At 36.9% G+C, this 12,834-nt stretch overlaps 1 protein-coding gene across 9 annotated transcripts in view; it reads left to right on the top strand.

Moving 5' to 3' along the window:
• Positions 1–12,834, top strand: part of NEDD4L (NEDD4 like E3 ubiquitin protein ligase) — a 461,142-nt gene that overhangs the window by 394,248 nt on the left and 54,060 nt on the right. For all 9 annotated transcript variants that reach the window (XM_072605955.1, XM_072605952.1, XM_072605954.1 and 6 more), the window contains 3 exons: positions 2,432–2,563; positions 3,051–3,170; positions 4,368–4,565. In XM_072605955.1, the coding sequence (XP_072462056.1) occupies positions 2,432–2,563; positions 3,051–3,170; positions 4,368–4,565 (450 nt within the window). The remainder of the gene's footprint in view (positions 1–2,431; positions 2,564–3,050; positions 3,171–4,367; positions 4,566–12,834) is intronic.

Below are 12,834 nucleotides of genomic sequence, written 5' to 3'. Positions count from 1 at the left end.
ATTCAAAAAGAGTTTTATGAGGGCATATCACATTGTCTTTCCTTCTCCATGCAGTGCTATAGAGGAAAAAGTGCCCAGTCAACTTTATCGGTATGACAGCCAGTTTTTGCTTTACTCCATTTAGTGAAAAACCTTGGTGTGATTGATCCAGGTGGTTAAGACTCTGCCACCTGTACATTCCATTAGTTAAGTCAAAATACATTCAACTTAATGGGCCCACTAAGAAAACAGGGTTGTCATGGTTTACAAGAATCACATCTACTGATCCCCCTCTTTGCGTGTATTGTCCTTTTTAAAGAAGAACTTCCAAGATCAAAATTTGCTGTGGTCCACAGAGTTCTCCTTTTGGACGGAATCCTTTTCAGGGTCAGAGAACAAGGCAGTGAATTTTAAAGCTTTATCACTTAATGGTGACAACAGATCACAGAGGATTAAGTTTATATGGATAGTCTTCATTTTCATACAATGTCATTACTTTTATCATTGTGAAGATCGTTTTCACTGGATCTATAATCTTACCATGTGTTAGCTACCCCATGGGACAAATTCATTCCTATCCGGAACATACTATATAACACATGAAATGAAATCTTTGACCTCTTGTAAAATGTTGCCTAAATTACATGACAGAACCTCCTTTTAATAGGATACTATTTCCAGCAAGTATACTATGGTCACCCACCCACATGACACCAGCTTTCTGCGTGCTGTTTTGCCAAGGCTTTTAGATGCTAACTTAATAGCACAGCAAAAGAGGTTAGGGTCATCAAAGAAAGAACTTGGATTATAAATATTTTTATTCTTTTTCTTTTGAGATTAAAAAGCATTTATTTTTTCTCTCCCTTCCCTTGTCTCCCCAGTCCCATTTAAAAGAAGAAAAACCTTAAAACAAATAAGCGTGTAGTCAAGTGAAACATTCCCCTAATGACTATGTCCATAAGTTTATGTCTCCTTCTATATCATGAGCCTACAACTTTTCTGTCAGAAATCAGATAGCATGCGTCATTATTGGCTGTCCAGAATCTTGGTTTATTGCATTGTTCAGAATTCTTAAGTCTTTCCAACTCGTCTGTCTTTATAATTCTGTTGTTTCTGTTAAATTGTTCTCTTGGTCCTGCTCACTTCACTCTGCATCAGTTGATATAAGTCTTCTGAGGTAGAAATATGTGAATAAAGAGATCAACCAGCTCCTATTCAACAAATGGAGGAGTCCCTAATCAAGGAACATAATAGTGCAAGAAGATCAATATTCTTCCAGCTTTGTATGCAAAATGGCACAGGTGTCATGTGATCTTCAGAACTGCTAAACCTTCCAAAGCTTTTTATGTACTTGTTTTTAAATAATACAGAATGCTACCCTCCTACCAGATAGGTGTACTAAAGCAACTTGTATAGGATACATTCCTCACATCTAGAACCATGGATTTATGTGAAAAACTCTATTCAGATTTCTTTAGATCAGTCTCTCTTCTCAAACTGCTAAATAATTTTCAACCTGTGGCAGCATCAAACCTTGAGAAATCCATATCATAGCAGAGGAACCTTTTTCTGCACTTTTCTAGCCTTGCTTATGTATGTCATTATGTTTATAATCTTTGAAAAAGAGCCATAATATATAGTCAGTGTTGGAGGGGGCTAACAAAAGACAAACGCTCTATTATATCTTGTTGGTGGAGCAATGGATGAATCTGACCATTCTGGAAAGAGCCATGCTAATAAATGATTAAAAATCCTGTATCCTATAACTCAGAGATCTCATGGCCAGGCATATATGTCCCAAGAAGGTAAAAGACAGAAATAAAAGTCCTACATATACCAAAATGTTTATAGTGGCATATTTTATGGTAGCAAAAAAATGGAAAATTTATGCGTTAAATAAATACTTTTCTCTACAAGTTTTTGTGTATTAGAAGTTCAGAAGGTAGAATTTAGGATTAATTTGGGAAGGACTAAGGGAGCATCCCTATTGCAGTTATTTGTGGAAATATATTCCCTACAGAACTACTCAGACACTAAAGCATTGCTTTAGTGACATTTAAAAGGTGACATTTAAATTTTATTTGATTCTTTTAAAAAATTGTTCATGACCCCAGTAGACTTTTATAATCAAACAGCCTTTTATTATTATCATTTCAAGAGCAGTGGCTCTGTAGATTCAATAGACTTTAGGGTTTATAAACTATGCTCATTCTTGTACTTGATGCCTATAACTGTATCATGAGTGATATTGCATATCTAAGGATAAATGACTGGAAGATTTACATTTTGAAGATAATCTATTTTAAATATTCTCCTGTGGTTTTTTTTTCCTAAAAATAACATTAATATGCTGTGTTAAAGGGAAAGGATTCTCAAGGTGGAAATGACTTTATAAAACTGTTCACAGAATTATTGCAAAGCATAAAATAATGCCAGTTTCTTGCATAAACAGCCATCAGTAGCCTATGTACATACTACGCCGGGCCTCCCTTCAGGCTGGGAAGAAAGGAAAGATGCTAAGGGACGCACATACTATGTCAATCATAACAATCGAACTACAACTTGGACTCGGCCCATTATGCAGGTATGAAGATTCTGTCCAACTTATAGTGGCAGGCAGTAGAATTTGAAAATATGGCCCATTTTATTGTTTTTCAAAATTCATCCATTGTACTAAAAGGTCATGAAGAAAAGTTATATTTCACCAAATATGGTATGGATTTGAGTACTGCGTTTGCCAGCAGACACGTTTCTTTTTTGGTGCCCAAGATGAATATAATTGAGTATATTTTTAGAATGTCAAATAAATAAGATTTCCAAAATAATAATAGTCCATTATAATGTGTTACTAACATCGTTTTTCTGGGGCCATGATTCATTTTTATTCCCCTTGATAGTATTTCCCTGCCCCTTCTCCCCATTACTATTATGTTTAATTATCTCCTCTAAGGCTTAAATATGCCAAGCCTTTTATTGTCATTGCTGTTGATGTTGTTTGGGGGTTGCACAGCCTAATCACAGACAGAAGGAGATCCTCACATTTAGCTAACTTGTTTTTGCCTCTAAAATAGCTTGCCGAAGACGGTGCCTCTGGATCAGCTTCCAACAGTAACAACCATCTAAGTGAGCCCCAGATCCGCCGGCCTCGTAGCCTCAGTTCGCCCACAGTAACTTTATCTGCGCCGCTGGAGGTGAGAAGTCTGTCTCATCTAACCAAGGATCACTTCTATCCCGTGACTTCTCTCTCATTCTTTCTCTTGTCTCTTAACTCTCTCTGACTTCAGTTTGGCAGCCTCCTTCTCCCTTTCTCCGTAGTCTGCTGTTTCCCTTCATAGCAAAGGTGTTCTTCTGGCAGCTTTTCTACATGCTTCTCTGTTTTGCCTGGCAACATCCTTTGATTCCTTTCACTTAATTCCCATACTCATTTTGCTGGGCTCTTGGTGAGTTGTGAATTATTCCATCTTGGTTGGGACCTCTGCATCAGTACTGTGTTTCCTACTATCTCCTGTGGACTCTCACCTAATTTCATTTTTCCAACCTTCCAAAGGCTTCTGTTTGAGCTTTACAAATGTAGCTGTTGCTTTCACCATTAGGAAAAATTGGGATTTTCATTGCATCTGCCTTGGTGTTTTTCAAGCAAAAATTCTGGCATAGTTATTGGTTGTTCATGTAGTCTACCAATCATGGCTGGGCATTCAGCTTGTGCTATCATCTGTGTTGTTTATAACGTTGTTTCTTAAGTATCATGATGGTTGTAAGAAAATAAATGAGTGAAAAACCAATACTTACAAGGCATTGAGTGGTTATACAATATTGGGGGAGTAATTGTGTATCACTTCAGTTCAAAGGATTCTTGATGCCTCATGCTTAAAATGTATGCAGACAGTGAAAAAACACAACATGTAATAGAACAAGCTTCCTTGAAACTAGAACTTAATTCTTAAAGTTCATGTCTATTATGTTGCCCAAAAGCCACAAGACAATGTTTTCCTTCAGTAAACTAGTTTTACATTTTGTCATTGTAAAGATTATAAGCACCTTCCCCGTTAGATTGTGAGCTCTTAAGGGCAGGAACCAACATTCTTTGTGGTCTGTGAAATCCTCTCTGAGCTTAGCACAAAACGCTACATTTCATTTGTGCTAAATAGCTAATTGGTGAGTTTATGTGTGGAAGCATTCATTGATAGCCACTGCTAAACAAACATAAAAATTTAAATGTTGAGGTTGAAAAAAGTGAGTTAAGGCAAATGTATAGATAGGAATAAATATTATTATTAAAAGTAGATGCCTGCTTTTTATTCTTCTCCAGTGAGAAGTTTTCCATAAGCCTACTTGGGCTTATCTAAAATGGCAGTGGAAGAGTTCTAATAGGTATTATTATTCCATAGGGTGCCAAAGATTCACCTATACGTCGAGCTGTGAAGGACACTCTTTCCAATCCGCAATCCCCACAGCCATCACCTTACAACTCTCCAAAACCACAGCACAAAGTTACACAGAGCTTCCTGCCACCTGGCTGGGAGATGCGGATAGCTCCCAATGGCCGTCCATTCTTCATTGATCATAATACAAAGACTACCACATGGGTAAGGTGAATTTGGACTTTTTTGCTTTTACTTTACTTGGTTTTATTTATCTACATTTTATCTAAATTATATCAATCAGTCAGATAAAGATTTTTTTTTTAAGGTCTTTGGTTTTTTTTCCTTATTCTCATAGTCTTCATATTTAAAATAAATAAGTTGATTTTAGTGACCCTGGGTGATTCTCTGACTTTTGATTTGGGCTATATTTAGACCTGATATCAAAAGACATCTTAAAAATCACAGTGGGTCTAAGATTCTGTGCCCAAAAATTGAGTTAGTGTATCATCTTTGAAACTGGCATTTTTTGCACTGAATCTGACTTTCAGATTTAGATTGGATGGTAAATTTTGTCATTTCTCATTTCAAAATAAAACTTGCTGTTCCATTCCATTTTACAAAAAGGATTTGTATGTTTAAAAAGGCATATATGGTATTCAATCATTTTTAGTCATGTCTGACTCTTTATGACCCTGCTTGATATTTTGTTGACAAAGATACTGGAGTGGTTTGCCATTTCCTACTCTCATTCATTTTATAGATGAGGAACTGAGTCAAAAAGGGTTAAGTGACTTGCCCAGAGTCACACAGTAGTAAGCTGTCTAAAGCTGGATTTGAATTGAGGTCCTCCAATTTCTGCTAGGTTTTGAAATTACAGTAGGGCCAGCACTCCATCTACTATTCCCAACTGCAACCTAGCTGCCCTTAAAAAGGGGATAGATAGATAGATAGATAGATAGATAGATAGATAGATAGATAGACAGACAGACAGACAGACAGACAGACAGACAAATAGAAAGTTAGAAAATGTGTCCTTTAAAAACAACTCCGTATTTAAAACACTACTTGTAAAATCTAATTTTAGTCACTTAGATTCTGCCTCAGTTGTCCTTGTCTACAAAATGGCATTGCTAGACTGCATCATCTTTTTTTTTCTATTATTTAAAGCTCAAAAATTGATCAGATAATTGAGGTTTAAATTAGGTCTTAAACCATTCTTGAGAAGTTGACTTAATTTTTAACAAATGGTGTAATTCTGTGTGTGTATGTGTGTGTGTGTGTGTGTGTTCACTCAGTTCCCTGGGTAGCCTCCTCCTTATGAATATTTTTATTCATTTGTGTGTCTAGCTGTGTTAGAAAAAGCAACTTGTAAAATACAATTAAGAATATTGATCTAAAATAAATTAGAGGAATTGTAAATACATGTATACACCCTTATGTGTGCATGTAAAATACTTTGAAATCTCTTTTAATTGACTTTTCAGATAAAGCATTTATTTTTATCAATATTACAGATTTATGTAGTACCCTTTTCTTCCTGAACCTAAAATCTAAAGCAAAGTGAAAATAAACTTTCCACCGCTGTCTTAAAAAAAAAACAAACAATTCATTATGTGGACAATTCCTTTCACAGTTATAAATAATTTGAACTTTGTTATGTTAACATAACATATGCAGTTTTCTTTTCAGGTCGCTCAGTTCCATTTCCTGTTGAACTACTATAATTTCAAAACCTAGCTAGAAATTGGAGCTCTCGAAATAGGGGAGAATGCATAAAAAGGGACGGATTAGGATAAGGAGCCACTGTGGCCTGCCAACATAAGCTATGATTTTAGTCATTTGAGCTGGCTTAGTGATCAAATCCTCCAACTTTTCACAGCCTTTCACATCACTAGCTCGGTGTAATTGCTGCTGTGTGGGTTTAATTTTAAGTAGCATGAGCTTTGTTTGTTACATATATTAATGCTGACTGAAGCAGTTTTAGCTTCCATTTCTAGTTTTCTGTCCAGATCGAAATATTTGCTAATTTACACATTTTAAAATGGCTTTTTTTTTGTTTGGTGGTTTGTTTTTTTTTTTGAGAAAGTTGATTTTGTGGTATTGTTTGGGCATTTTCTAGTTAACAGCTAGCAATTCCACAAGCCTCTACCCCTGTCAGTTAGAATCAGAAGTGTTCCCTGACACAGCTACATTATATCTTTGAGACAAAAACCTATACACAGACCCTCACTGTGGATGGACAGGCCTGCCTTGTATGTTTATTTTAACAGGAGTGGTGGGGGTAGGGGTGCCTGTTGGGAAGATCATTTTCAGGCTCTGGTCTTTTTACCATATTGGTTTTTTTAGTTCTAAAAAGAAAAGGCAGAGCCATTCTTATATTTTGACCTTTTCATAGTAAAAAGGGAGAACTAATATAACTGGTTAAAAATATTGGGGATGGGGAGAATCTCCCTTCCTTCCACATCATCATGGCCACCGAACTTCCTAAAGATTCAACAGTAATCTGCCAGCAACAACAAAAATGAAGCCAAAACTTTACCAGACAAATTAACTTTCTGTTAGAATACACAAAACAAATACATTCTGCCAATCACCATAGAAGAGGTATAAGATCTTTGGTATGGTATGAAGGATTAAGCATCAAAGAAGTGTTGCCTTGCTCTGCAGAATGTACTTATTACTTTATCTGTTCATTAACCTGTGGCTAATGGAGCCCAGATTGAGAGTTCGAGGCCTCTGTGGGCCAGTGATCTCAAAGTATATAGAGAGCTGAACTGGCAACCCAAAGAGATCTCTCATAAAAGCATGCCAACATGCACAAAGGTATAAGATAAAAGAGATTGTAGCTTCTGCATTCCAGTCCAGTCATAATCATTGGGTTGCCTGTTTGTATTATTTCACTGGGTACACAGCTGGTGTCCTATTTTCTGAGTATGAAGGACTCCTGTCTTTATTACATTAAATAAATAGTTCCAAGCTCATTTATTCTTAAGGACTTTATCTAAAGCACTTGCCTTTAGGACAAGGGACATCAGAGAGATCATTTAGTGGCAAAGGTCACACAATTAGAGGGTTTGTAGCCCAGCTCCGCTGTTGAGTATCTGTGGCATATCACTTCACCTCGAGGCCTCAGTTTCCATTTAGAAAATGAGAAAGTTGGACTACATGATGTTTGAGCTTCCCTCTGGTACTAAATCTCTTTTAGTTCAACCCTTTCATTATACAAATTAGAAAACTGAGGCTCAGGAAATCGAATTGGCTTGCCCTTAGTTCACACAAATGTGAGAAGTAGAGCTAAAATTAAAATTCCAGTTCTCTGACTCCAAATACAGTGCTCTTTTTCCTTCAGGATTTTATTCTGCCTGAATCTAAATCAATGAGATCTGGCATATTGAAGACCTAGTCGAGGCATTCTTTTAAACATGGAAGGAATATTTAAGAAGTATGGAACTTTTTTATATGTGATTATATATTTACAACTAAGAGACCTCTGAGGCCATTGAATTTAACCCTCTGTTTCACTGATATCACACGGCAGGCACTGGAGGCTTCAGACTTCAGTCTCTAACTGGTTCACTCTTTATCTGATCAGACAGGCAGATAGCTTCGCAGGGGTTAATAATCATCTTTAGTCCAGCCTGCTCAAAGAGTTGTGGGAGAACCAGCTCCTACAGCATTCCTTAATCACCCTTCTCTCAGGAGCCAGCGAAAAGCGGGGGGTGGGGGGGGTGACCAACTACCTCTACATCTTGATGGGGTCAATCAAGACAGGTACAGCTTGTGCACTCCCCTATATTCCCTGAAACCTCAATGGGGGCTGGTTGAGGCACACACAGATTCCCCTATGGGTTCTCTGTGGTTTTTCCCCATAGACTTCTCATGGTCTTTTTCCCCCATCTCACTGACCAGTGCCTACTTGTTTTTATAGGGCAATCAGATAAAGAAGGCTTATTGCCAACATTAAGCTCACAAGTTAACTTAAGTAATATCATCTTTCTGTGAAAGCATAGTAAGTATCAATTATGTCACTCCCATATCTCATGGTGCAGCCTCAGTAGGACTGTCTGTCACTATGATTCTAAGAATTTCTATCTAGGATCTTTGAGACTATTCTGGGAGTTATCTAACACCTGGAAACTAGAAATTCCCATGGCCATGGATCCTGAGAAACTAGCTCTAACAAGGATAGCAGAATCCTCCCTACGTTTACCCTCTGATTTTACAGATAAAGTCATTTTACAGAGAAGTTAAATATCATAACAGGGGTCACACAGGTAGCAAAATCAGAGATGGGATTTGAACCCATCAGAGGGTTCACAGGGGCAGCTAGGTGGGGCTGCGGTGCACAGAGTGCCAGGCCTGGAGTCAGAAAAGCTTATCTTCATGAGTACAAATTCAGCCTCAGATACTTCCTAGCTGTGTGACCCTGGGCAAGTCACTTAACCCTGTTTGCTTCAGTTCCTCATCTGTAAAATGATCTGAAGAAGGAAATGTCAAACCATTCCAGTATCTTTGCCAATAAAACCCCAAATGGAGTCACAAAGAGTCGGACATGACCAAAACAATCAAACAAACAAACAAAAATATCACTGCAGAGTTAATTTTTCTTTCAGTTAGTCATGGTTGCCATATCTTATAACTTTTGTAATTATGTCATTATTAAAAGGAAAGTATTTATGGGTATAAGTGTGTGCATGTGGACTACTTTAGAGCATTTATAACTAGATGGGGAAACAGTAGAGAAAAGAATAGTGAGTGAATAATTTTTACAGTGATGGGTGAAGAAGAAACTCTTCACTCCTTTTATTTTTAAAATTAATTTATTTTTAGTTCTCAACATTAACTTCCATAAGATTTTGAGTTCTAAATTTTCTCTCCCCGCCAGGACAGTATGCAATCTGATATAAGCTCTACATGTACATTCATATTAAAGATATTTTCACATTAGTCATGTTGCAAAGAAGAATTAGAACTGATGGGAGGGACCACAAGAAAGAAGAAATAAAACAAAATATAACAACAAAAAAGGAGAGCAAATAGTCTGCTTTGATCCGCATTCAAACTCCATAGTTCTTTCTCTGGATGTGGATAGCATTTTCCATCATAAGTCTTTTGAAGTTATCTTAGATCCTTCCATTGCTATCACTTCTTTTAATATGATGGTTTTAAAAGTGTACCAAGTCAATAAAAACCTTCCTTAATGCTGTAGCATGTGTTTGGTATCTCTCTGGTTCCTTTCTTGTGTAATATTAGGAATCTGTATTTTTTATGATATACACTTACTAGACTATGAACTACTTGAGGGAAGGTGTTGTTTCTTACCTAAATCTTGTGTCTACCCAGTCTCTAGCACATTTCTCTACACACATCATGAACTTAATAAGTTTTTATTGAATTCATTATTCCATGGTGTTTCCATAAAAGATGAAAGATGCAGATGCAAATATTATTGATAACATAGTTGGTTTATGGGCCTACTTCTCAACATTGCTTTGTAGCTTCTTGAGAATAGTCTGAAAGTTATTTTTTAAAATTTCATCTTTTATTTCTTCAGATTTCATTTACTTATAGTAACCACTTCTTTTTTATTTTGAAAGAATATGATTAGCTGTATTTCTAGAACTTGAGTGGCATTTCTTTCTTTCCAGTACCTACTGGTTCCATCATACTTCATGAATAGTTAATGTATATTGCTGTTAAATACATAATATAGCTAGGTGATTTATTTAGTGGGGATCACTCGAGGTCTAGAACATTAACATTAACATTCTTACTATAAATTAAACCAGAGGAAAGGTGGTTGAGAGGGAGTTAACAGTTTTCACAGAATTGATTTCACTATGAACCCAAAGGCTATAAGAAATGTCATTTAATGGAACATTTGACCATCTTGCCTTGCAGTGTTCATGAGAGCATAATTAAAAAGACCACCGTGAAGATAATTATAGACTATGTGACAACAGAGAGTAAAGAATTAGAGAAAGTCTACAAAGAATTTGATAAGATCCTCCAAAGTCAGTCAGCATATGCTTTGAAACTCAGTATCTTTAATACAAAGATGAGCATAAAGGAAAACAGTGAAAAATATGTTGCCAAGTATGATTCAGGATTATGAAAGGAAAGAAGTCAAAAGTGTATAGACTATTTAGAAGCCCTGATTATTCCAATACTCTTCAAGAAGACAATGGGATCCATCTAGATATAGAGAAAATCAAACAATATCACAAAAATGAAACTAACAGTATTCTAACAGGATTTAAATAGCTGAATCATCCATTTATGTGCACCCAGATTAGATTAGAACTGTGTTCCAAATTAACACCAATTCAAAATAAATGATGAGGATGACAAGATATGACATGAAATGACAAAAGCTCCAGCCTGAACATTCTAGACATTTTCCCTCAAATGGAAAATGAATAAAACAAATCAACATGAACCATCACCATTTCCTGCAGAAGGTTAACTGTTGGAAAGTATCACGGGGCAGAAAGAGCCCTCAAATTCAATTCAATAAATGTTCTGAGTGTTTATTATACTAGGCCCTGGGGATCACGATGATGATGACAATAGCTAACATTTATAGCTAGCACTTACAGTGTGTCAGGTGCTGTGCAGAGTGCCTCACACTTATTATCTCATTTGTTCCTCACAACAACTTAGAGAGGTCGGTATTATTATTTTCTCCATTTTACAGATGAGGAAACTGAGGCAAGTAGAGGTTAAGTGATTTGCCCAGGGTCACATGGCTGGGAAGTGTCTAAGGCCAAATTTGAACACTGGTCATCCTGCCCCAGGCCCAATGCTATATCCACCGTGCTACCTAGGAAACATCAACAACAACTTAATTAATTGATTAAAACAGTAGCAAAGCAGTCACCCATCTGAAGTAGTTCGCATTCTAAGGAATACAACTGTGTATACACATAAGTAAACACACTGGTAATTTTAGAAGGAAGACCACAGTTGGGGGATCACAAAAGACTTTACTTAAAAACGCCCGCACCAGCAAACGTTTGCTCTCCTTTGCCAGCCAGAGAGACACGGCACCCCAAGTACAAACTAGCTGAGAATAAAAACTTGTTGTAAAACCTTGAGAAAGGTGATGTATAAGTTGGTGAGTAGACTCATGTCCTAAAACATCCAAGAGGAAGAAAGGATACGTTATACTTACTGTGATGCTAAGTTAAACCAGATCATCACAAGACCATTTATAGATGAAACTGGATAGCAAACAGTCAGTGAACCAAAATTGGAACCAATTTGTCATTACCACTATAACGATCTGTTGTCAGTTATTAACAGTAGAATCACACCTTTCTTCTCCTGAGATACTAGGTGAAGAAATGGAAATTGCAGTAAAGAAGGAAGCAGATGGTAAGAAGAGCTAGACTAGGCCAAACATATACAAAACATTCTTGCTAAAGGTGAATTAATTTTGAAATTGATTCATTCTCAAGGTATCTGCATGAAGAGATGATGCTGACCAATTAGAAAAACAATTAGGAAAACAAAAAGAAATGCTATCATTCCCCTCCAGGAAGTGATTGAAAGAAGCTATCAGCAACTATTGATACCAAACCTATTTTCTCTTCTCTACAAAATCTTTTTGAGAATGACCTGAACACATCTAGACACACATGTCCTTGACAAAATTTAAGGACAAGCAAGCTTTTATAAATGCATTTCTTTAGCAGGTTGCATTTTCATGTCGTTGTGGTTTGTCCTTTGTTCTCAAAGAGGACCATGACATCATGGAAGGGAAGTCATGACTTGCAAGTGAATTGGATTTAAGTGAAGTAGGGCTGTGCAAAGTCACCAGCCTCACTTTTTCCCCCAGAGCCATCAGGGTCCAGTGGCCAGATACAGATCAGGACAACTAGAGACTTAAAACAGAAAGATGGATAATTGTCAAAAGTGCTTTCCACTATCTTGGTGAATGTCCGGTATAGAACCCAAAGGGAAAAGGTAGTGCTTTTAAGTTGGAAGCCCTGCACATCCTCCTCTTTACAGGAAATACTGTAGTGATTGCATCACCCCTAGAGTATCAGAGATGCTTCTCAATGGACCTCCTTCAAGGATCCCAAGCATCCTCTAAGACTGCGCTCAGTCCTCTTCCATGGTACAGTCTTTGTTAGTGTCCTCTTTTTTTATGAAATTATCTCATATGTAGGTATCTGTCTACATGTTGTTCCTCTGCTCTGCCCCTAATAAATCATCTGCTTTTTGGAAGGGATTGGTTTGTTGTTGTTTTTCTATATATCCCAAGGACGTAGCACAATGTCATGCCCACTTTTATTTTGTAGTGTAGATCTTTGACTCTTTTAACGGGACCAACTCTCAATATAAAGAGTACCTCATGTCCAGAGGTGAAATGCAGTTGGAATGTAGAAGCCATTGTCTCTCTGTCTGTTTTTCTCTCTGTCTGACTCTCCAGCTGCCTCTGTTTACAAATGTGTGACAAATAAGTAGATGTAGATGTACACATGTG

The sequence above is a fragment of the Notamacropus eugenii genome, chromosome 4 (genome assembly GCF_028372415.1).
Source record: "Notamacropus eugenii isolate mMacEug1 chromosome 4, mMacEug1.pri_v2, whole genome shotgun sequence".
Classification (NCBI taxonomy): domain Eukaryota; kingdom Metazoa; phylum Chordata; class Mammalia; order Diprotodontia; family Macropodidae; genus Notamacropus; species Notamacropus eugenii.
Note: the sequence above shows the minus strand (reverse complement) of the source record. Positions and strands in the feature narration are given on the sequence as shown.